The following is a 26,531-nucleotide window of genomic DNA, read 5'->3' as shown; positions in this document are numbered from 1 at the left end:
TCCTTTTTCTCTCTCCCTTCACGCTGAATCATCCTGTTGTTTTCCTCTTTTCATGGCACTTCACCTCTCCTTTAATAGCGCACTCTGTCTCTTTCTCCACACCTCCCTCTGTCAGTGTTTTCCCTCGCTCCGATTAAGAAACCTCCCTCACCTTCTTTTCGCCCCACTTTGCCACAGTGGGAAATCTTTTTACTCTTTCATCCACTTATTCTTTTTTTACTCTTGTCTCTTCTCTCTGACTCTGTCAGTCTATGCCAAGCTTTGTTTTCTCGTCCTTGTTCTCTCTGCCGGGAAAAGAATAAAGTTCAACAGTTGGAACAACTCTAACAAGCCATGTGAATGGCTTGTTAGAGTTGTGTATGACTTCATTCATACACATCTTCAAAGGCTGATGTATAGCAGTAAGTAGGCTGCTTTTACTATATTTTTTTTTTTTTTTTTTTTACAGTTGCTTAAAGGAATACAACAGATTTAGGTTCCACTGATCAACACACTTTCACAAGAAAGTCCTGAATCTGAATCTGAATTATCTTCAGGATTAATAAAGCACTTCATGTTCAGTGGTATGATTAAAGGTAAACTTGAACAGGATTGCATAAACACAATGGGGCCCTTTTGGCTCTACAAATTATGTCGTACTGCCGATAGTGCCATCAGATCAGAAAACACTATGTGTCGTTCTAGAAGGCATGGACGCACAATGTATTTTGACGTTTGATTTGGAGGACTTGTTGGATAGTTTACGTAAATGGTGCATTGTCTACACAAATGTCCATTTATTCTGATTACCACAAATCATTTCTCACAGCAAACCTGTGAACATCGAGGCTCTTGGTAGTTAAATTGTCCACTTTGGCTGGTGAGTAATCCAGCCATGGGAGCATGACTTCCTCTCTAGTCATCCTTTTTCTGTTAAACATCCCCCCCACTTCTCTTTCTCAAACTGCTCTCCTTCAGTTAGCTTTTCAATTACTCATTGCTACTCTCTCTGTTATTGATCTTAAATCTTTCTCTGTATCTTCCTTTTTCTACCCTCATATTCTCGCTCTACATTCTAAAGCCCACAGATCAGGTAGTGTCTTTGCTCCTGAGTTGTTCTCATGTCAGTTCTTTTTCTGTATCACACACTCATCCTTCTTTTTTATGAGTCCTTGTCTCTCGTCTCTCCATTTTCCCATCACTCTTTTTGTTTCTCAGGTCCTTTGTAGTCCTCCACCACCCCTCTCTCTATTTTACACACACACTCTTTTCTCTCTGTAGTTTTCCACTGTGGCTTAATGCAGGGCACCTGGAGAAAAGCACAACCCCACCTGTTTGTGTGTATGTGTGTCTGTGTGAGTTGTATTTTCTGTCCAGTGAGCTTTTTTCTGAGCTGCTGACTTTCTCTTTTCAGATGATGAGAGACAGATGTTGCTGGCATTACGCTCTCTTCCTTTCTTTCATCCTACTCTGCCTCCTTCTCCCTTTCTTTCTCTCTCCTCTCTCTTTCTGTCCATTCCTGAGGTTTCCCAGGTTTTGATGACTAAAAGCTCCTTGGTTTTGATCCAAAGAAGACATTTCAGCCTGTTATTTTCAGTGTTTCTCAAACTCACAGAGTCACACAAAAGCTTTTTACTACAAATCTATCTGTATTGTTACCGTTTAAGGTAACAAAGCATTTTGTGAGTGCTTCATGATGCTGGAACCAAGCCAGCCTACTGAAAATGCATTGTAAACATTAAAAATGCATGGAAATCAATCGGACATGGTCACAATAATAAGAATGTGAGACTCACTTTACTGTTTTGAGTATTGGGGCCAGTGTTGGTGGATAATAAGTTGATCTGCCAAATAATAGCCTCGCTCTTAACAAGCATTGTGGTTAGCTGGGTGAGACACACTTTCTCCATTTCATACACACTTACGAAACCACTAATGCTTTCATTATGGGCTCTGGCCAATTAAAATTAATGCAGACTATGGTCCAACATATTAGCACAGTTCTTGCACACTAGCAAATCGATCGCGACAGGTTGAGTGTGTCTTTAGAGTCAAATCAGATTCCCTACTCTGAGGGAAAATGAATCTGTAAGCGAGCTTAGAAACAAGGTCAGAAAATTTGTATTTGGGGCCAACAAACAAGGATCTAGTTCCATTTTGCAAAGCAGCTCCATTTGGAAGCGTGTGCTTTTCTACATGTTTGGGACTTTCTGCGATAGTTTGTGTGCATGTTGCTGTGCATGCATTTCTGTACATGTTTTTATTACATTTCTGTATGGATGCATCTGTGTGTGTGTTGAGGTATGCGCATGTGGGGAAAAGTTGCTGAATAGGTGTTATCAGGATGCAATACTAAAAGTGGCGGAGAGCTATAAATAATGCAGTGACCTGTCTTATATCCCTGCTTGACTGCTTAGCACCGTTTACTGCTGCTTATTCTGTGTGTGTACGTGAGTGTGGTTTGAATTCAGTGATGTCTAAGCCAGAGGGGGATAAGCGATGTTCAGCGGTTTGTGTTAGTGCATTTGTTGTGAATCTGTGGTCTAAATACAACCCCTCCCTGAAGATCAGGCATGCTGATGTGGTTGAGAGAGAAGCAGTCTTGTGTGAAGTCTGGGGTCAAGAGGAGGGAAGTGTTTGTGTCTTCTGTGAGGGACAAACAAACTGAGACAGAGAAAATTGGTGATGTTTTGATGTGACACTTCTGTTTCATCCTAAGCTGATATTGTCTTATAAACGTGACGTACCAACTCACCACAGAAGTTTAGAGCAGAGTCCAGTATGATGCTGCACTAAAGGATGGTTTTGGTCTATTAAAATTTTGATTTCATGTCTGTAGGTTTGGCCATCACTGGTTATGATAACATTTGTACTCACCGACAATTAGCTGGTATCTGGGAACAGCGACAGCGACATCTCTGAAACGAAGTCCAATGGGGAAAATAATGTTTTAAGACTCAAAGCTGCAATGCTTTTTCCTTCTTCCTCTTTTTCCTCAACACCTACATCTTCATCTTTTCTGCCTCACATCTCTTTTGTTCCTTTTCTCTCTCTCTCTTTGAAGTCTCTCCATCTCTCTCTCTCTCTCTCCCTCTCTCTCTCTCTCTCTCTCTCTCTCTCTCTCTCTCTCTCTCTCTCTCTCTCTTTCTGTCCTTTGCCTGTTTGATAATTCTTGACATGAACTCAGGTTTTTTTCCAACTCAGCATCTCCTCTGTTCTGACACACACACACACACACACACACACACACACACACACACACACAGACTTTCTTTCCAGCATGCAGGACAGGGTGCTGTAGTGTGGAATACAAATTAGCATTGCTATAGATTTACTTTTGGAAGCTGTATTTATACAGTTTCTTGGTAAATAGACATAAAGATGCCTGTTAGCTGTCCCTCCTAAAAGAAAAATATTTCAATCCTCCAGTTCAGTTTACTGGTCTCTCACTGCAGGAACTCATTATAACGACTGATCAGCAAACTTTTAATGTATGTATATCTATGCACCAAATAAACAATATTAAATTCACTTATATGTATAAAACATGTTTAGTGGCACCTCATACAAAATGATGTGATGTCATCCACGCACCCATCACCTCAATGTGTGTCACTTCCTGCCCTGTTTGGATGTGATAATCGTTGAATGACTTTGTGTGTGTGTGTGTGTGTGTGTGTGTGTGTGTCCGGAGATTGATAGACCCTTAAAGCAGAGCAGACATAATACTTCACGCACACACAGCGTCTGCCTCTCTATCACACCAGCCTTATTCATCAGACACTTGGAGGTGCTGTCTTTATCGGCTGCACGCCAGAGGTGAGAGGAGAGGAGATGAGAGGGTACTTATTCTGTGTAAAAATCTAAAAAAAATCGATAAACAGATAAAGAAAAGCATGCTATTGACATCCCACCAACAGAAAATATGAGAATAATGTATATAAATGTATACATGAGCTTTTTGACATAGTCTAAACAAAAACAAAAACATAAGCTTCATAAAGGAATGTGTTACTGTACTGGACTGATTTTACAGGTGTTCATGTTATTGTGTCTACCCCCTCTACTGTATATGGTTGAGGAGATGGCTGAAAGTAGGTTGAAAGGTGAAGCAAAGTAAAGCATTGTCTATAAAAAAGAATAAACCTTCACTGTCTGAAAACACTTTTGTACTCTTGTAAGTCCCAAGCAATATGTTATTAAACCTTTACATTTCTCTAACAACCCTAGATGTTTCCCCCTTGCATCGCCTCTGCATATCCCAGATTTTTTCGTTAGAGACAGTTAGCTAAGCGGTGTGCTAAAAGTGGTGTTTGGCTGATGGTGCTGTGAGATTCCAGAGTGGTTAAACACTAATCCAGGTGGTGCTGAGATGAAATGCGTCTGGCCGGGTTGCATAGGCCTTGTAACTATACTCCTGTATTACTGTATGTCACCAGGGAGATTGGAAACAGACAGGAGGAGATAGACAGGACTTGTTGGCTCACAGCATGATGGAAGAGGGAGAGACAGACAGAGGCAGAGAGATACAGAGGGGTGATCACTAATTGTTTGCAGACAGTGTGAGGTAGACACCAGATATAGATGCCAAAGTGTCAATCACTTTGCGTACTATGTGCTGAGATCTGACCTCCACTTTAATCTTCCTTTGCTTACTCTTGAGTGCATGAGTGTATTGCATCATTCCATGTTTCCATATTTGCAGCCATGATAAAAAAGTGAGATTTTTGATGGTGGTTTGTTTTACCCTCCTATTTCAATTTGATTTGAAGATTGTGTCTGATAAAGTGTTTAAGCTGTGCGTGTGTGTGTAAATGTTTGCATGTGTGACTCCTCTCAGAGTAGGTTTACAGTAGCAACTCTATTTATAGCGTTAAAACATGTTGTATTCTGCTGAGTAGTTTGACTTGGCTATGTCACCACCACTCAGCACAGTGGCAATAAATAAAACGTCATAGCACAGCGGGCTAGACGCTGGCCCAGACCAAGACGTTACACAGCTTCTTCACACAGATTTACAGTTTTTATCTTTATGAGGCCAGTTTCTTGAGGCACATTTAGCTCTGATTGAAACAATAATATAGACTGTCAGGATCCTGATTGTGAGTTTGTTTTTTCTCGCATAAACAGGAAATTATCTAAGGGGTTGCTCACCGGCCAAACACTTCCCAGCAAGCAGCCTACATTCACAGATGCTGTTTTTATTAGCTTAACCTGGTGCATCATGGCCATCGTTTTGCCCAAAATATTTGTTGAAAATGCATCTGCTTTGATCCAAATGTACAGTGTAATCACAGTTTTATGCAGGAATATATCCTTAGATAAAGTAGTTCTTCCAGAATAACAGTCCAACTAATGAACACCAAGCACTTGTTTTTAGTTTTCTCCCTTAGCCAACACTACACTTAAGATACTCTAAAATAAGTAATTTGTCTGCAAGCACTGATATACATTATATTATTACTTATATTATGTACTTAGATTGGTGTTATTTTGGGGGTGGTAAATGAGCAAACTCACAACCTTCGTTCTTGAGTCTCTTCTGGCAGATTGTGGCTCATACTGTGCCATTATATTGGATGTGCATGGCCTTAACAAAGATGGTACTGAGTATATCCACCATGATGGTTTAACTTAAGTTTTGTGGACCTTAAACAATGAAGAAGTTCAGCTCATCTAGAAAGTCTGCACAATCCCTCAAACAGGGCAGCCAGCATGGAGTACAATAGATAGCATAGATGTAATACAGTAGAGTTGTGTGTGTTATGCCGTTGGGTGTCACAGATATATATGAGTTACCCATCAATGTCAGGGTCCATCTGCAGCAGTGAATGAGTGGCATTGTTTATGACACGACACAGACATATGACTGCCGACAAGTGGATCCGCTCTGTGACAGTAACTGTGGCATCTGGAGGGCTTGTTCACTGTGTGTGTGTGTGTGTGTCAGTCTTCATGGGTCAGAATGGAGTCTTTGTATGTCATGATGCTGAGTTGACCTTTGACAGCACATCCACATAGACACATCCACACACACTTCTTTGTTTCTCATATCCTGTCTCGGCAAACACAACTCTTATCTGCATTTTATTAGTTTTGCCCAATTTCCCCTGTGTGAAATCATGCTTAATGAACAAATATGTAAAGAAATGTTGATGTCCTCCTGGTCAGTCATGATAAGCAAACAACATTGACCCTGATGGTACTCTGCTGCTGTGAGGGAAATTATTATAGCTACATATTGTTATTGGAGGTTTATCTGATCGCTCTTTCTTCATTGTCTCTTTTTGCAGTAAAATATTCTCTCAAGTCTTTCAATAGCAATTTATTTCTTCACCTTTCCTCCTATAGTTCCCTCAAAAGTCTGCCCTTTTATTCTCCCTTTCTTTTGTCTTAGCTGTTTTGATCACATTTGGAAACACTAATCAATGCCCTTATTCCAATGTGTGAACTTGAGTATTAACCTATGGAAAAATATTAAGCGTACTCAATGATTTTATCAAGGCTTTCAGTACTTGTATAGGAAGGATTTCCATATATTACACAAGATGATAGTGGACCAATGCCACAGAAAATAGACAAAGTTCTGTATCCACTTCACTTTTCTTAACTTGTTTATAAGATGATTTCACTTTCTATCTCTCTCTTCCCATCCAGCGTCTGAGCCATGCGGTGGCTACTTAGATGCCAGCGATGCTGGCTACATCACCACCCCTGGCTACCCACTGGAGTACCCACCTCACCAGAACTGTCGCTGGATCATCACAGCCCCCGAGCCTTCACAACGCATCGTCCTCAACTTCAACCCGCACTTTGAGATAGAGAAACTGGACTGCAGGTAAAGACAGGATGGATGGATGGATGGATGGATGGATGGATGGATGGATGGATGGATGGATGGATTTTAAAGGCATGGGGTGGGCGGCAAACAAAGGGATTTGAAAACAAAAAAGTTAAAAAGAGTGAATTAAGAGACGTGAAGATTTAGAGTACTTGAAAGGTTAGATTGCAACTAAGGAGGGATGGGAAGTGAGGGGAGTTTTGATTACAATATTGTGAAAAACTTCTTCACTCTTACTGTCTCTTTGGAGTTTCTGTCTCCACCAGCCTGTCTCTGCGTGAGAGTTCTTGGGTGTATTTGGTGAACTTCAGCCCACTCTCCTCCTGTTTCTCTGGCTTTAGCTATCCCATAATAATCACTTTGGGACCTCCCTCGGTCCCTTGTCTCTAATTATCAAAGTCTAATTACAACACATTTACTGTTCCAGGATGGTTTTCACACTTAGGAAGAATTAACGCAGATTAGAGGCTTTTGGTGTCCTTCATTGTTTTTGGCTTTTTGGCTTTGGTTGCATGGTGAGACTGAAAGAAAGGCAGGCAGTTCTGCAGCATGAAATAAAAATACAGCACACAGAGATAAAGGCAGACAGAAAGACAAACAGGCGTGCTGGGAAATCATGGAAAAATGCCGGCAGAAAGTTAAGAGACTGGTTAAGAAGCAAACACACATTTAAGCTTACTGAAGTCAGAAAGTTTAAATAACATATATCTTAATAATAGTAAAATTCTACAGGTTTCAAGGTACTTTAATTAAAGAGGAATATGGAAGAATATTAAAACATCAAAAGCTAAAAAGAGATAAAAGCACAACATATGGGATAAGAAGGGGCATGGAGCAAAAAATTTAAATATTTAAGACAATCAGATAATTTTTCCAGTAATTTAAATGAAGTCATGGTAACTTGTAGAGCCCAATTTACATACAGTACAAAAGTCTTACTAGGCTTTTGGGGGCCAGCATCTGCAAAGGTGAACGAGCTCAAGCACTGTAAAAAAGTTAACACATTATAAATATTGAGAGAAATTATAGGACGGGCTATCAAAAAAGAGATCCCCTTTCCACAGATGGCTGTGGGTGCAATAGAAGCTGGAGCTCATAAAATGGCAATTATACCAAAAATACAACAATATGATTGCAAGTCCAATATTTATATAATAAAACCAACTGAATGCGTTAAACAAAAACAATTGGATGACACATTTTATTCTGCAAGCAGTGCAAAAGCAAATCATTAATTTTAAAAAAACGTTGAAACTTTCTGAGACAGTGGAGCTAGAGAGAGAGAGAGAGAGAGAGAGAGAGAGAGAGAGAAGAGAGAGAGAGAGGTTTTGGGAGAGAGGGTGTGGGGGAGAGGGAGGCACAATGCAAATAACACCTAGAATTTTTTAAAATAGTAATAATGTAATTGTAGTGGTAATATTAAAAAAAAAATAATAATAGGAATGACAGCCATATGAAAAATAATGACAATATTAGTAACAAGGCCAATAACAGCAACTGTAGTAGCAGTTGTCAAGCAGGAACACAGGGGCAGCAAGTGGACCACAACCACAGATCCAGACTCTGCAGCTCCGGAAGCAGAAATACCTGCTGAAAGCGACAGAAGGAGAGAGGAGAGAAACAACCAGTGCTTTCCCATCTAGTTATTAAGATTTCAGCCGTATCAATTATAGATAGGTGAATTTCCCCACTCAGATGTACCAAAATCATTCAGACATTTCTTTGTTGGAATTGAGGCATCAATATTTCACCGACTGGCTGTTTGTTGAAAGGCTGAAAAGGCCTGCTGTGCTCTGCTCTCTTTTGCTTTACTTTTGCACTGTGCTGTGGAAATAAAAAACATACTTCTCCGTCTGTCTCCCTGTCCTCGTCATTTTTCAGTTTAACCCTACAGTTCTTATCCTCACATTTGATGCTCTCTCTCTTTCTGTCTCCCACTCTTTTTCCCTTCTCTGTTTTCCCTTCTCCCTTCCTATTTCTCTCCCCTCCACTCCCCCTGCCCTTCTTTCCACTTTCTCTTTGACTTTCTTACATCCATTTAAAGTCCAGTAGTTTCCCAGGAGGAGAAAATCTGGTTGAACTGCTAGGAACAACAGGCACTGATTTATTTATTATGGTATACACATACAGTATGTGTGTAATTATGGTTGTTCTATATTGAAAGACTTTGGGTTTGTGTCTAAACATTAATTTAATTTCAGTTTGCTTCCAGTAATGACAGGTTACAATTTTTGAAAAGTAATTGTGTAACCATACCAGTAAAAGTGAGGTATTTGCAGTGTTGGTGGTAACATCTCAAGTCGAATAGACTGTTATTTACAAGTGTCCTACAGAGCAGAGCTATTTAAGTCTACAGGCGCCCAACGCCTGGAGCGTGTGTCTCTGTTTGTGTGTGTGTGCCGGAGTAGGCTGAAATTGAGCTGTTAGGTGTGTGTCTGTGGGGGGTAGACGTACGTGGTCACCCAGTGATTGTCAGCCACAACCCTGACACACACACACACACACACACACACACACACACACACACACACACACACACTAGTGTCTCTGTCTCCATTTGTGGCTGTCAAATTTTGTCTTTTTCTGAAGCACACCTTTGCCCCTCTTATGCTTTATCTGTAATTGTTACTTTTAATTTTTTTTTCTCGAATAATCAGATTCATTTAATATAGTCATAAGAACATTATCCATGTGAATACACACACACACACAGACAGACAGGCAGACAGACAGACACACACACTTGTTAAGACAAAGGAGTCATCTGTGTTTGTAGACAAAGACTACATTATGAACAGGCAATATGGTTCCTCTCTGTCTCTCTTTATCACGTAAGAAAACTCATAATATGGTTGCGTCAGTCACAAAAACATTTATCAGCACACACACACACACTTATTCGCACAAACAACACTGTTATGAATCTACATGCCCCGGTCAGACAAGGGTTGTTTTATTATGTCACTACGTTGAAGCAATCTAATCTACTATGGTCCTGATTGCAATTTAAGATGGTAATGTGTAATCTATAATGCATCACATTTTATCAAGCACTCTGCTGGCTCTGCAGGCAAAATCGATGGAGAGGTGGTCAGACAGAGAGAGATGTTTTCATTAAGATTCATATACAGTAGCAATTTAAGTGCAGGGAGACAGCTGGAGGGAGTGAAAGAGATAAACAGGAAGACTGACAGACAGGTTGAGCCCCTGCTAAGATCAGTATAGCCATGGCCAATGAGCCTCTCACCACCACTCACCATGACTTCCCATTTCCCATCACATGACGGGCACCATGGTACCACATTAGTCCATTGCCAGTTTCAGTTTCAGTTATCACCCAACATCTGTAGTGTTAGATGAGAATACTACTACTCTCATGTCTGTACATTAAATGTGAAGCTACAGCCAGGAGATGGTTAGATTAGCTTATCTTAGCGTCCACAACTCTTGGAAGTCACTACGACCAGCCAAGAAATAGTCTGACACATAACTCAAAGTAAAACCACAACTTGTCGGCTTTTGTCCGGGTGCCGGTGTAGGTGAATTCTATTACCTTTGGGCAGAGCCAGCCTAGCTATTTCCCCAGCTTTTGTGCTAAGCTAAGCTAACTGCTACTGGCTCCACCTTCTTATTCACCGTACAGACAAGAGAGTGGTATCAATCTTCTCCTCTATCTCTCGGCAAGAAAGCAAATGAGCATATTTCCCAAAATGACAGTAAGCAACCAAAATTTAAGTCTCTACACAGCAGTAAGTACGGTTCTGTGACAGTATTTTTTAGATGTATTCCTTTTCTCTTGGAGTTTTCCACGAATGTTTTGGAGAGAAAAGCCACCTAATTTACTTGTATTTGTATTCATAGAATAGAGGACAGCACCTCTCTTAAATGATGAATATTTATGATACAAATTCATCTGACAGAAAGTGATATTCTCCATATAAACTACCTTTCAACTACTAAGATAGTTAAGGTCAAAGAACTGCTACAAAATCCTTTTTTTAAAGTGTACAGTGTGTAGCCTTTTGAGGCAGCAGTTGGTTGTCTACTGCACATTTTCCTCTTAGCTCACTGCACTGCTCTGTCTCTGAAAGCAAAATCTCAATCTGGAGTGTTTGGAAAGAACGTGCATGCCCGCACACACACACACACACACACACACAGCTGCTTAGGGAAAAGTGCAGCGTCAGGGTCCGTTGAGGGCAGGCTCAAATCATCCTGACAGCTACCTCTCTCTCTGTCCTCTCCTCTTTCCTCCTGGTGTTCTCCCTCTCCTCTCCCCTCCATTCATCTCACCCTTCCTCACCCCTCCCGCCCCCTCACCACTGCCCAATGGACCCCTTCTATCATTTATCATCTGCTCTTGTGCCTTCCTCTGTCCCACCTTCTTTTCCCTCCTCCTCCCTGCATGCCTCTTTCTTCATCACCTCTCCTCTTCTTAAGTCTTCCTCTTATTCAATCTCCCCTCTCTACCTCCATCTAATTTCTCTCCATCTTTCCTTCTCATCTCCTCACCCTCATCCTTCGCAGTGTGCCAATCTTTTATAGGCCAAATCATTATTCAGCATTGCATATGAGAAAACAGCGGCAGCAAGCCAAATGCCACACTCCTCCTTTTCTGTTTTTTCTCTCTTCCTCTCTTATTTTCTCATCTCCTACTCCTTATCTCCCTCTTTAGAAATCATCTATTCTTCTCTCTATCATTTATAGACTTTTCCTCAGCCTTCATCTGTCTTCATCCTCTTTTATCCTTCAGTATGTCTATCCATCACTTAAATCCCCTTTCTATATGTCTGTCTCTTATTCTCATCCTCTCTTCACCCCCCCCCCAGTCCTCCTTTACCTCACACCACACCCAAGTCAGATGCTATCTGTAAGAGAAACACACACACACACATATATATACAGTATAAGGTTCACATACACTTGCATAAACAAGAGCACAAATGCACACACAGAGGTGCAGGCATTTTTGGGCTCTCAAATGAATTCATATACAGTGAAAGCACAACAAGCAGACAGGCACGTAGGCAGCGTCACGATCATGTGGCTTACACAATAAGTATGGAGTAAGGCAGTGAGTTAAGAAGTGATTTATATGACAGCGAAGCTGCAGTCAACGATAATGGTTTCACTAATGATTTAGACCTTGTCTTTGTACTCTGCCTCAGTCAATCATTTAACTTCATGCTGGCTAGGTTTGTTCTCTGTATTAAACTCTTCTCTTCTCTCCTTTTCTCTCAGTAACCCACTTTTGCACAGGTATCAAGTGTAATCTGAACCAACTGCTTGAATATGAACCTTGTAAACCATACTGTACCTGTAAAGTACATGCATTGTGATAGAAAGGTTGGAATATTTGATCATATGCACACATACAGACACACCTGACTGGCAGGTGAAAGTCCTCGGGACATGACCAAGAGAAGGGCAATAGGTAGAGTGATGTGATGTGACACTGGCCTTAGGGCAGGAGGGAAAAAAAGAGAAAGTTGGAGGGAGAGATGAAGAGACTATATGACAGAGAGAGGAAGAGAGAGGAACAGCATTTGGAGTGACAGTGGATGTTCAGTTACCAGCTGTGGGCATTCAGCAGCTGCCTGCATGTTTGAATTAACATCACGGTGACCCTACCAGCAGGAGAGTCATGCGTCCCACCAAATTCCTCACCAGGCAAACTTTTAGGCAGTGATTACTCTAGCTGCCTAAAAAGTGATGCTTTTACCTCCTACAGTTGCGATCATGATGGCATTGCCTCATTTTTTGGAGGGTTAGGTGTCTTGCTGTTGTTAGGAAACCTAAATCAGACATTATCACTTTCAGCAGTAATTTCATTCAGGCGATCAACAACTCAAACAAATAAAAACCTTACCTGAAACTACAATGTTGAGGTTCACCTCAAGCTTATGCTTAAGGGGTAATTAAGGGGTAATTATTGTCCGTGAGACTAAATGCCTCCGACTGGTCAGCAACAAGAACTAATAGGCTTTCCTCCATTTTTGTGGTTGATAGTTATGTCAGGTAGGCACTTCTTTGTGTTCTTCCAATTCAACAGCAGAGAAAAAACAGCAGTGAGGAGGAGCTTTTATCAACTTGAGGAGCAGTTTGTTTCTTCAGAAGTGTGAGGCATGAACTCCAGATACTTCAACCCTATAGGACGTTAGAAAAAGGCATCCTCCACTTCTTAGAACATGTCCAGCGTAATCAACAGCCCCTTTATCTAGAGACCTCATCCACACTGGCAACTTTGACATCAATAAAATGCAGTGTGTGTCATAGACAATACTTTTCTCATGCCATTGTGGAATTTTTGAGGGCATGATATAGTGGATACATTTACACATTTAGAATTCAGACACTCAAATAAAATGGCGGAGGGTAAACAAACACAGTACACTATCCAGCAAATAGGGAGTGATTTTGGACAGTTACAGAAAAATGGCTGAAATTTGAAGATTTGTTAAGCTCCAAGGTGGTGATTTTAGGAAATCCACTCCCTCTCTGCTCTCTCTCTCTCTCTCTCTCTGTCACACACACACACACACACACACACACAGGTAATGCAGGTAAGGATGATAATATCAGTGGTCTAATTTACAGACACTCCCTGAGGCCCTGAAGGTCTGCCTGATCAATGTCTGTTACTGTAATGACTGTGTGTGTGTGTGTGTGTGTGTGTGTGTGTGTCTGTCTGTCTGTCTGTCTGTGTGTGTCTTTGAAGGACTGACCCTGATCAATGCGTGTTAAAGCCATAATGAGGAATTGATTGGCTTTCCTGGAGACTACTGCTGGACACACACACACACACACACACACACACACACACACACACACACACTGTCCATCTGTCTGCAGTAATAGGCCTATTACTTGATAACAGTGAGGTCAGTCATCCTCCTCACTCTCTATTAACTGCTTCAGTGACATACTGACTACGGCTGCTTTTACTCTACACAGGTATATACAATACTGTTAGGGCGAGTGTGTGGGTCATATAAACTTGAACGCACACCGAATTAAAACACACAACTTTAGTGTTGCAGGGCTTATCCACATGTCCATGCAAACAAAACATTTTACTATGGTTAACCTACTGTGAATGGAATTGGGTACCAATGAGAATTAGTACATTTTTGGAGTCTCTGCTAAGAGTTTTCAGAAACCAATTTCTAGACTGAGGCAATGATGGCTATATGGACTCCGGCTTCAACAGGTTTTGTATCAGGAGCCAAGCGGTGCTTTTAATTGTATTAGAATCTAATGGTCTCCTGTATAAATTCAGTACTAATATGCAAGAGGCCTTCTTAGCTTGGATTTGGTGTTTTAGCACTCTCTGTAAACATTAAGAATACCGTTTTTGGCTCTACTGTATGTTTCAAATACAGTATAATGGCTGCTTCTGAATGTGTAGCGTTTGAAGTTCTTTGTCTCCAGGGATGTACATTCATGAGAATAAGAAGTAGGAGTAAGTAAGAAACATCAGTAGCAGCTGCTGAACTAGAGCCTGTCATGCCTTATGGGAATTATCAGTGCTGCTGGAGGCATCTTTGAGCAGTCCGAGGGCTCGGCTGCGTCCACCATCTACATAATTGTTTTTGTCCTGACAGAGAGCCTAACAGTCCAGTTTTACTTCCCTATGAACTGCTTTAAAATAAATCTTAGGGATTTAGCTTGAATTGAGTTGTGTCATTCACGTGATTGGAGAAGGAAAGAGTGTCTCTGTGTGTATGTAGGCATATGTATGAATCTACTCATAGCTGACTGTTTCAGTTCCTCTAAAAATGTATGTATGGGGCCACTGATGATTTCACTTCTCTTTCAGTTAACTTCATAGTGTGTTCTTCTTAGTGAGCTGATTCTCAAAGTTCTTGAGTTTGTACTCAAGTTCAATTTAATTTAGGTCAGTTCAAATTATGTTTAGACTTTCCTTGCATCTGCCACACAAACATAAAACAAGTATAGACAACAAAACACATACAAGAAATTTAAATTTGGAGCAATAAACAATTTATGACATGGTATTGTTTTAATGACATTTCATAGTCTTTCTTCAACATTGCTATCACACATTACTACAAGTCTGGCCTGCTTTCATCAGCTCTATTTACTGTGTGAGTGTGTGAGTGTGTGTGTGTGTGTGTGTGTGTGTGTGTGTGTGTGTGTGTGTGTGTGTGTGTCTGTAAAGCTCTGTCTACTGCTACCCCCCCACCCCCACCCCCCTCCCCCACCCCCGATGTTTGAAAGAAATGTACAGCTGTAAGAAGACGACTCCCTACCTAAAGACCTAAAGAGAGAGAGAGAACTTGTGAAAGGCAATTAAGACCAAGGTAGAGGGGAGGATTACGAGGGAGGAGGGGTGGCAGTGCATCTGTAGCCAAACCTTTTCCTTGGTTCACGTCAGACAGGCTTTTCAGAGCTTTCTCGCTTATGAAACACCCCAACCCCCAAAACACACACACAAGCACACACGACTCTCCCCTAAAGTCAAATCTTTTAGTCAGTTTTAAGTCTACTTCCACATCTCAATCTGTGCTTTCAATCTATCACGAATGCTCTTTCTTTACAGCCATAACCTCCCGTGCTGCACGTTTTGGAACCTACATTAGTTTTTTCATCATTTCCTTCATGTCAGCAAGGAAAAAACATCTCGTCCAACGCTTGTTAACAAGAGAATTTCAGGGGAAAGTGTGGGAGAAACAAATTCAGACTTCTTGTCATTCCCTATGGCAAGTCTCAGAAAATCACTGATTGGCTGCCATGAAATATATTGGGGGAGAGGAAAGAGAGCGAGTGATAGAGAGATGATGGGATTAAATAGTTTGTTAGAAGCTGTGTACCTCCTACACAGAGACAGATTGGAGGAAACCTCAGACCCTACTATAGATCCATCTGAGTGCATGACCACAGGCTCTGTGTGTTCATCAGTGTGTTTATGTGTGAGACAGAAAGTTTGCGCAGGTCTCTTGCGTACGTGTCTGTGCTGACTTAGAAATAGCTGTGTTTGTCTTTCTGCTTTCTCCTAAAGGCACAGAGCTGTAGGGAGGGAGGAAGGGAAGGAGGGACACCTGTCTCTGTCAGTCTGAGGGGAGGAGTTGGCAGGGTAAATGCAGTGTCATGTTCTCTCTCTGACTACATCCACACTGTGCCGGCTAAATTTGAAATCTTTTTACTCTTCGTTTTGGTGGTTCTTCCACACCCTTAAAAAGAGCTTTTCTAAACAGTGGACGAATCTAAAAAATGCCATCCTCACCTTTTAGTGTGGATGAGGAAAACTGAGCTTTGGAAAACAATTATGTAAGGCACAAATTCTAATATCTTCTCTTTCCCCCATCTCTATCTTCTCTGCCTCACCCACACATTGGCTCTTGGCCACTGGTTATGTGCCTGACAGCACAGTAGAGAAAGCTAGAGAGGAAAAGGGGACAGAGAGAGAAAATGAAGAAGACAAAGAATGATAGAAAAAAAGAAAGTGTTGAAAAGTGACACAGTAAAAAATAATTAGGGAAAGAGTAAACCAGGAAGAGAAAGAAAGAGAGATCTTGTCTGGATACAACTAGCCCTTTAGCAAAGTTGTCATTTCAGAAAAGAGGAGGAGGAAACTATTGCTGGGATGAGGTGTTCTCTTGGGGAAAATATGACAGGAACTGTGACACGTACACATGCACGCACACACACGCACGCACACAGATGCACACACACATGCTCACAGTGCAGTGACAGCTTGCGTCATAACTGTGGTGTTAGTTCCACATAAAGCAGACACAAAGTATGATGGGAGAGTGGGAGGTGTTTGACCCTCATTATGTCGGGAGCTTGCTCACCTGTCAGAAAAACACAGAAAACACATGTGCGCGCGCACACACACACACACACACACACACACACACACACACACACACACACACACACAGACATGAACTGCATATGCACTGCGTGCACATACACAGTGAGAGCCAGAGCAAAAAGCACCCACTCTTTTGTGTGCATAGACACATTACACTGTGTCTATGCACAATAGAGTTCTCATCTGTATACTTGGCAGCCTTTTATAAAGCTATGAGGGTTCTGTAGTGTTTAATCCACTCCTATTGCCTGTGGTTTCTTCATGTCCCATTGTTACAAGACAAGAGGTAATAAGGCGAATGCATACACATGCGTGCGCTCATCGTGCACACACACATATACACACACACATACACACATTGGTTTTGTCACTTAGGGGGACACTGCATGTGCTTATATTCATACACTCAAATAGACAAAAATGTTACACATACACAGAACTGGTTTCACATGACTTGACATGAGCTGACATGGACAAGATTAAATAAGTGGTGGATATTTTATGCAGTGACAAAGTTATCAAATGTGTGTGTGTGTGTGTGTGTGTGTGTGTGTGTGTTTTGGTATCCGGGTTCAAGAATCATAGTCTATGTAACTATGAATGCATGCAAACAAACAATGAGATTAACACCCCTTTTATATTCATGCATCTTTAATGTGTCTGTAGAGGAGCAACAAAACACCATGGGTGGTACTTTTATCATCCCATAGTACATGAAACTTGCCTTCATCTGTTGAGTCAATGAGAAGCTAATGGTATTTTTAAAAAGTAAATTAATGTTGTACTTAAACATTAAACTGCATGGAAAAGACAATATACTTTGGGTTCTTTTAAGGTTGTTCATTTGATTACTTTAGAGAAATGTAGAAAGCTCAGTATTGAATCAATTAACAGCACTGTGGTCAGGACTGATTGACATGATGGACAAAGATGTGCAAATTAGACTGTAAGAAAAACCCCAATTGAAACTGAATTCACTTAACTCAGTATCAAACTTTATGTCTTCTTTCATGTAGAGTTGCTCAAGGAATTTCTTTCTAGGAAGCTATTTTAGAGTCGGGCAGGTGTGTCTTTGGTATTCAGACACAGAGGCAACACTCCTGCTGTGGGTCTGGAGACAGGTCCTAACATTTGTGGTCAGAAAACATGAAAGAAATGGGAATTTAAATAGTTTTCAAGTCAGAACTGTCTATTTATGGATAGAAAAAAAGTCTCAGGCAGCCTTTTTGATGATGTGTTAGGTACATTCAGATTTGAATGTGCATCTTTCATGGCTTTTTGTATGTATGAAGTACAAGCACTTGTGATATGATATGATGTGAATCCTCTTTTATCATAATCCGTCTATTCCTTCATTTGGTACCAACATTATCAGTTATAATTCAGCACAGTTCCTTTATAATAGTCAGCAAAAAGTGTGAGATATTTCTAAGGAGTGAAGAACCAGGAAAATGCTGAAGTGACCTAAATCCACTCTAAAAAGTGGAAAATGTGAATTTCTCTGAGGACTGAAGGCCCTCAGGCTGAGTTATAAATATTATTGAATTATACCTGGGAAAAGATGTAAACTAGAGTCACTTGTTCCACATTAATCCTTTTCTAGCATCAAAGGCTGTAGGGTTCATCCATAGTTCAAAGCTTGACCATTACACACACTCTCACACTCTGACCCTAGTGTAACATAAAGCAAAAGACATGTGAGGTACATTTTCTTGCTTTATTTTCTTGCACAATGCAAGGCTTGTTTGGGTATAATTTCCTTTGAAAATTATCATCAAACTTGCAATTAACTTTGAGAATAAGAAGTAGAAAATGAGGTCAATTAGTTGTGTGAGATTGGGAATCAGTTTGCTTTTGAATTTCTAAAATGCAGTACACATGTGACACACTGTTTCCTTATGCAAGTTGAAAGGGAGCACGTCATCTTACATTCACACTCTCCTTTTGTTTGTATTATAATATAGTTATAATCCATAAAATGGTGTTCTGTAGACCATGAAGCCCGTAGCAATTGGAGTGTATAATCACTCGATTACAGTGGAGTTATAGAATTTTAAAAAGGTTTCTCTTCCTATTTTGCCTCATGCAGGTGGTTCTTTTGCTCCTCCGCCATCTGTGAACTGCCAATGTCGTCTGCTGCATTCATTTGAATTATAATGACACCCATGCTTCTGCTGATAGTAACTGTGCTTTCAGAAGTCTTTCTAGCCGCTGAGAGATGCAAACAATTTGCTCATTACTTCCGTTTTGTGGCCAAATCCAATGTGATGCCTGCCAGATGAAAAAACTAATAAAGGAAAAAAAAAGACTAATAACATCATAGTCAAAGCAGCTTGAAAGGATTTAACAATTTCCTCTTCCTCAAATTAAAGTCTCCTCTCCCCTCTTCCACAAAACACCTCATCAGTACATTAATTAAATATCTGTACAACAAGCATGAACAGTAGTAGATATTTTGTACTGTAGGTTGTCATTGTCCCTGTGGTACTGCATTTCACTGAAAGTGATATTTGCATTCACTGCCAGAGTTTCCACAAGCTGCAAATCCCAGGATAGTAATACAGTAGTGTAGAACTTTAGTTAAATGTAGTTAATCACAATGTGCAAGTATGTAGGAGAGAAGTTTAAGTTTAATTTAATAATATGTGATTGTCCTTTACAGGTATGACTATGTAGAGATCCATGATGGGAACTCGGAGTCGGCTGACCTACTGGGGAAGCACTGCAGCAACATCGCCCCTGCACCAATAATATCGTCAGGGCCCTCGCTCCATATCAAGTTTGTATCGGACTACGCCCACCAAGGGGCGGGCTTCTCACTGCGCTACGAAATCTTCAAAACCGGTAAATGGATGCTACAGTTGTTTTTGACTTGCACTTGCACTTGCCCGAAGAAAATAATATTAATTTTGACACAGGTAATCAGACAAAGTGATAAAAAACAGGGTGGGAAACACATGTTGCACAGCCAGGCATAGTTTTAAAAAATCAAGTTTTAGTTAAATCCCAAGATTCCTAAGATAATAAATACTGTATTGTATATCATGCAGGAATGGTGTGTCAATCATGAGTACATGTTAGATTTTTAATAGCGGTGCAGCCGAAGAAGAGCATTTTGGGTTTTGATATTTCACTCAATATAGAGTTGATGAGGCACTGGAGTTTTTGCCTTTTTATTATACTGTGGACAGACAGTAGAGAGTAGACAGAAACTATGGAGAAAGAAATTGGGGATGACATGCAGCAGAGGTCTCAGGCCAGACTGGAACGGGGAATGTTGTGATTACATAGTCAGCGTCTTAAACCCCAGGACTCAAGGATGTCCCAGTATGTGACAGTGTTGTATAGCTTAGAAAATGTTTCTCTTTTGATAAAGTGATAGTATACCAAAAGACAGGATTTTAGAAGGATTGCACCTTTACAAATAGGCCATTAGTAACTGTATTACAAGCTACTCATAGAGGACTCGACATGCTTCATTAGGTGACCAAGCCTCGTTTATCTCACTGGTGTCATGGGAGACAGAGAGAAAGAGATGAGAGACACAGCAGAGGACCCTTGAGAGCCCTTTAGACTGTCCAGGCGAGACATCTCTCCCCTTCATGGGACTTTGTGTGTGTGTGTGCCTGACATGGCTCCCCTTCACGCTGCCATGGGTCAGCCAAAGCGAGACCAATTGAGATCAAGGGCGAGTGAAACAGAGGGGCGCATAGTGTCGGCCCCACAGCCATCTTGTGCCGTTCCCCCTGAAAGCATTCCACACATGCCTGCTTAATTGAGTCCTGAGCCCCGTTCCCCCGAGACACACACACACACACACACACACACACACAGAGGGCTGAGGTTACTAACACAACACGTGCGGTTGTCGGTGTTTCTCACTTGCTGGCACCAGCCTGTTGGGATTTCTTCTGTGTATGTGTCGTTTGCGCTTGACACAGTCCACCTGATGGACTTTAAAACAACAAGGGTGTCAGTGTTCACACCCTAGCACCCTAGGGAGAGAAAGACAGATAGAGAGAGAGATTGGTGAATCAATGAATTGATTTAGGATTTATGACATTCTATGACCTAGCAAACATGATGAAACAAAGATGAAACACGGTGTTCTATGCTTACAGCTGCTATTATAGGAACAATAGTTAGAAATCCAGTTTTTTTCATAAATATATAGTACATTCAGTTTAACAATTTCAGTACATTACTGTTGTTTATAGAAAGGGTTAAAAAAAGTTATGTCATCTGTAACATTTTTAGAAAGTAAGCGAAAATGCAAGAGTGGTACAATTTTCTCTGCCCAAAGAAGAGCATGCAGTCTTTCAACTTCCACAATCATATACTAATTAATCTATCGTCGTAACTCCTCTATCAGCAGGACCACATCATTTGCCTGTGCCTGCCAAAACTGTTACAAATCACTGTTGAAAAATAAATCAGTTTTATGATGTGATATCGCTGTGGTCAAGGTTTGCTTGGGTTCAGTCACAAACACGACTTGGTTAGGTTAAGGGAAAGATAATAGGTTGGGTTAAAATAAACACTTGGTTAAGATTAAGGAAGCATTGCGGTTTAGCCTAAAATGAATACTAATTACTACTTTTACTTTATTACTAAAATAATAAGGACCTGATTAAGTTCATGGAACGATCGTGGTCATGGTCAAGAAACCCGTGGTGACTGTCAGTATGAAACAGGAAACAAACAGCGGTCTCCCATGTTGAAGTCAGATGTTTTGACCCATTCATCCACCCTAACTTCTGCTAGAGGCCACTAGAGGGATTTGTCCCTTGAATTTAAACTAATGTAGTTTTGGAGCATTTGCTGAAACATTTTGGTTGGATAGTCTTTATTTAGAGGGAATCCTACCCAGGTTACCATCAGCTGCCTACACGAACAAGATCTCAGTTTTTAAGGACAGCTGCTTTAATCAATAAACTATACAACAGGACTTCCTGTAGTTTGTCTCTGTCTGTGTAACTTTTTTTGTGTGTGTTTGTGTGTGTATTTGTGTCCAGCCTTCCCTGGCAGTAATGATGGAGACATTTGGAACATTCAAGCTGTTGCCATACTGCTAACAAGATCTTGTTATCCTGGAAGGTGCAGCAGAACGTCTGGTTGTGTGGGTGACTAGATGTTGTGTGTATGAGAGTGTATATGTGTGTGTGTGTGTGTGTGTGTGTGTGTGTGTGTGTGTGTGTGTGTGTGTTATACTTATACATACTGTACAGCCTCATGGTGAACTGTCTAAATATGTAGCTATCTGTGCTACCCCTGCACATTCTGTTCTGTTCGACCTAAAAGGAAGACAAAACGTCTCTCCTCTCCTCTCCTGTATTTCCACAGCCTCCACTTGCTAGCAAATATTATATTACATGTATTTAGCTGACGCTTTCATCCAAAGCAACTTAGAATGAATGCATTCAACCATGTGGATTCAAGTGCTATTTAGAAACAACATGAGATAGAGAAAGAGTTGGGTTTTTTTTTTGTATGGGCCAAGGTGCAGTCTGAACAGATGAGTTTTCATTCTGCGACGGAAGATGAGTTAAGACGTTTCAAACACAGCTGTACTTCTTGTGATATTGTCCTTTATTTTTTTATTAAACTTCTAAAACTTTTTTATTGTATTTTATAATTACAGCTCTTTGTTCATATGTTTTATCTTTCAGAAAATTGGAATTTGTCAGTTTTTCTTTTTGGGTATGAACAATGGAAAAATTAATTTGTATATTCACTTTGTGGGATGCTGGTGCTTATTCAGCATTTCATTTGACATCTCTGTCACAGTCCCTTTCTGTTACTGGGGTCTGAGTTTTGGAGTAATGAGAAAGGTTTGCATGTGTGTGCATACATAGGAGATTGTCCCCCACTCTCTGGGTGTCCTAATTACTGGACCCCTCAATGATTAATAGTCTAGTCTGGAAAACGGCACACATACTGTACGTATACAGAAACACATATCCACCATGGAAAACATGTACATAAAACACAAAAGTATGCATGTATTTTCTGTCCAATTTCTGTCACATTTACACAGCTTGTAAATATTTGGACATATGATGCACTGATACATACATACACATGAACAAAGACAAATGCATGCATGCTAGTAACAGACATTGAAATTAAGGGTTTGGACAGACACAAAAAATCCTTAAACACAAAAAGAAATACACATGCCACACGTTTTGTTTACAGCTCTGTTACTATGGATGTTATAGTAAAATTCCAGCCAATATAAACAGAGCCATCAGAATGTGGCGACCAATCAAAATCCACTGTCTAGGCAGTGCGCCCCCAGCTGTTATTGTGACCCAGAAGTCACCAGACACACAAACACACACACACACACACACGCACACACACACACACACACACGCACACACACACACACACACACACACAGACATATATGAATGCACTGATGCAGGGACTGTGACTCACAAATGCAGGGCAGCTTGCATGTCTGCACGCAAATGTTAACTCACTTACACACACACACACTTATTTTTGTAGCTTAGGAGGACATTTAATTGACTTACATTAATTCCCTGGACACCTACCCTAACCTTAACCATAACCAGGCGTGTAGCCTAACCCCAACCCTTAACCTTCATCCTTGGGATGTTGTCCATTTCTCTTCTAACCTAACCTTAGCCAAAAACCAAATCTTAACCTTAAATTTTAATGGTTTACCTTGTGGGGACCAGCTTTTAACTTAAATGAGAAGTGAGTCCACATATTGCAACTGTGTGAACAGATTTCTGTGAGTAACACAAGTACACACACAAACACAAACACACACACACACACACACACACACGCCTCAGGCAGTGTAATCCTCAGGCGGTGTAATGTGGAAGCTATCGTGACAATCCTTCCAATAACTGCTGTTATTTACGTTCTACCAAATGCCTTTAGGCACTTCCTCTCTGCCTCTGTCCAACTACCCATCACGTCAGTTTATTACACTGTCTAACCAATCACATTGCTCGCTCCTCCCCCCCTCTGGCTTTCATTGACGAAAGTGGATCCAGATCTGACCCAGCGAGGAGCAAAAGGTGCTCCGTGATAGAGCTAATGTAACAAACAGCAGAGGTATGATTACCTTCGAAATGTACAACAAACCTAAACCTGGAATAGAAAGCTAGCTAAAAAGCTATTTTTCACTTTGCAACCTACTGATTTTACAATAAAAGAATAATGTGACGTTTCCTTCTGGTTGAAAAGATTTGTTAACATTGATTGTTTGTAAATATTAGAATAAAGCAGACAGCATTTTGAGTTATGGCAGACTGAAAATGTTCAGAAATGCCTCAATTTCATCTACATGTCAAACTCAAGAATAAATCTGAAAATATTTCCTGAATTACATCATCAAAGTAATGCTGGGTTGGAGGTTTTATCAAATTGCACTGGGATAGCTGGTTGTCTTGTGACAGTTTGATTTCATATGTCAGCGGTAATTTGGTTGAATAGGGAGTTTATTATGTAAGGAAACCCCTGCTGTGATTCAGTGAAAGAGACTGAAATGTTATTATGTTATGTATAATGTTATAAATGTATAAATGTCAGAGGAGTTTCAGCAACAGGAGCCTCCAACTTTCCAACTTAAATGACACTGAGGTGGAATCTAACCATACATATGGAAAAACCAAGCTGTGGTTTTGCAGGAACTGCTGAGCTGTGTGTGGGCCTGCTGTGTGTGTGTCTGTCAGTGTGTGTGTGTGTGTGTGTGTGTGTGTGTGTGTGTGTGTGTGCGCGTTAGAGATTGGTGGAGGGAAGGAGGGAATAATTGTGGGTTTGATCCGACTAATGACCCCATAACCCATTGGCATGAAGTTTGAATGAAAGTAGATGTCTGCATGCCAGCATACCAGATACACACACACACACACACACACACACACACACATTGACAGACCTTGTTCAATTCAATTCAATTTAATTGGGCTTTATTGGCATGGGAAACAGATGTTAACATTGCCAAAGCACGTGTGAAATAAAACATAAACAGAAAAAAAGTGCTATTAGAATATATACAGATAAGTAAGGTAATATAGTAATAGTAATAATAATAATAATAAATATTATACAACTTGCAGTTGCCCTGTCTCCCAGAGATCAGTGAGCCATAAGCACCAGTGCCAGATCTACCCAGCAACATGCGCACACACACACACACTTCCTCTAACCTTACCCCATAGTGAAACACGTGTTTCTTTCACACTTATCCAATTCAAACAGATGGGAAGTGAGGAGAAAAGAATAGGGAATGAGACAGTGGGAGGGAAGTGAATGATGGAGCTGTTGAGGATGAAAAGATCCATGGGAAGATGATAAAGAAAGAACAGCAGGAGAGAAGAGAGTAAGAAAGATCAGGAAAGAAAAGGAAGGAGAAATGAATGAGGAGAGAAGTTTAGTGGGACAAAAGAGAAGTCATAGAAAACAGATGTACATAGATTTAGTACAAAACACACTACAAGCAGTTTGGAATATTTTAAACAAAGTTCAAATACATTCTTTTGTGGATTTGAGTATACTTGAAAAATAGCAAAGAGGAGGGACAAGGTGGAGACAGGCGTTGCCACTATAAGAGAACGTGGAGAAGGGACAGGAGAAAGGAGGGCACAAGTGTTTTTGCGATGTTCATGAACATGAAGTAATGAGACAGGAATAAAATCGCTGCTGGCAACAGAACTGGTCAGGCGTTCACTCTACACACCCACCCACACACACACACACACACACACACACAGACACACACACATGCTCATAGTCACGCAGACCCGCGCTATCCAGCAACCAACTCTGCAGGGGGGTCAGACGCAAGGGGAACCCCGTGAGAGAGTGTGTGAGTGTGTGTTTGCTTTTATCTGAGGTCACTGCATGAGGGAGAAGGTTACAATAACAAGCAAACCAGACTGGAAAGTGGGACAAAAAAACAGACAAACAGGGATATATCAACACAAACAGACAATTTCTATCACACTGAAATAGATGTTGCAGTGGACTTGCAGGGGAGGCATTCATATAGAAACAAGCAAACTAGAATGGGGAAAGAGTATTTGCGTGTATTTCAGTTTCTCTATTGTAACAGAGTTACCATAAATCATTCAAATGACAGATTTTGGCAGGTATTTCCTCAAAGTGCTGCTCCACAGGGTCAGGTAAATTCCAGAATAAACTTAAGCTGATTTAAAATGAAAGTTTAAAAAAAGGAAGGGTGGGGACAGGAAAATCATTAAAAATATTCCTGGTTACGAAAGTTTGTTTGATTATGAATGTTACAGACTTACTAGAAATTTAAAAGACTGCGTCTCACACAGACACATGCAGACAGTCTGCCTGCTTCTGACAGCATCTTTCAGTCTGCTAACTGACTGACTCAGTCCGTCCTCATCCTGGTGTAACAACCTAGTTTCCATGGAGATCTCCAGCGAAACTATCCATTTAAAGCCTAAAAACACACTTTGGGTGCCAGTTATGAGTATAAAGTCAAAGTTATTAAGCAGCCAATGTTAATAGCTGTATTGATTAAAATCAATCTGTTGTTTGAAAATGGGGCTGAAACACGTCTTATGTAAACAGGTTGTTACAAACACACATAACTGTACATGGACACACGTTTAAATGCACATGCTTAATCTCTCTTAATGTGTTCTTACTCACTTTCTTTTCATTTGCTCATGCAAGCATGCAAGCACAATAGCAGACACCCAAACAGTCTAGAGAGAAATGGGTTACCATAAGAGGCTTAGACAGTGTGTGTGTGTGTGTGTGTGTGTGTGTGTGTGTGTGTGTGTGTGTGTGTGTGTGTGTGTGTGTGTGTGTGTCTGTCTGTCTGGGTGTTTAGTCATACATGGCTCG

The 26,531-nt window shown here is 40.7% G+C and overlaps 1 protein-coding gene across 4 annotated transcripts in view; it reads left to right on the top strand.

Moving 5' to 3' along the window:
• Positions 1–26,531, top strand: part of LOC122885483 (neuropilin-2-like) — a 101,207-nt gene that overhangs the window by 6,591 nt on the left and 68,085 nt on the right. For all 4 annotated transcript variants that reach the window (XM_044216600.1, XM_044216601.1, XM_044216598.1 and 1 more), the window contains exons 2-3: positions 6,637–6,817; positions 19,324–19,505. In XM_044216600.1, coding sequence (XP_044072535.1) covers positions 6,637–6,817; positions 19,324–19,505 — 363 coding nt within the window. The remainder of the gene's footprint in view (positions 1–6,636; positions 6,818–19,323; positions 19,506–26,531) is intronic.

This window comes from Siniperca chuatsi, linkage group LG12 (genome assembly GCF_020085105.1).
Source record: "Siniperca chuatsi isolate FFG_IHB_CAS linkage group LG12, ASM2008510v1, whole genome shotgun sequence".
Classification (NCBI taxonomy): domain Eukaryota; kingdom Metazoa; phylum Chordata; class Actinopteri; order Centrarchiformes; family Sinipercidae; genus Siniperca; species Siniperca chuatsi.
This window is presented reverse-complemented; position numbering and strand designations above follow the sequence as displayed.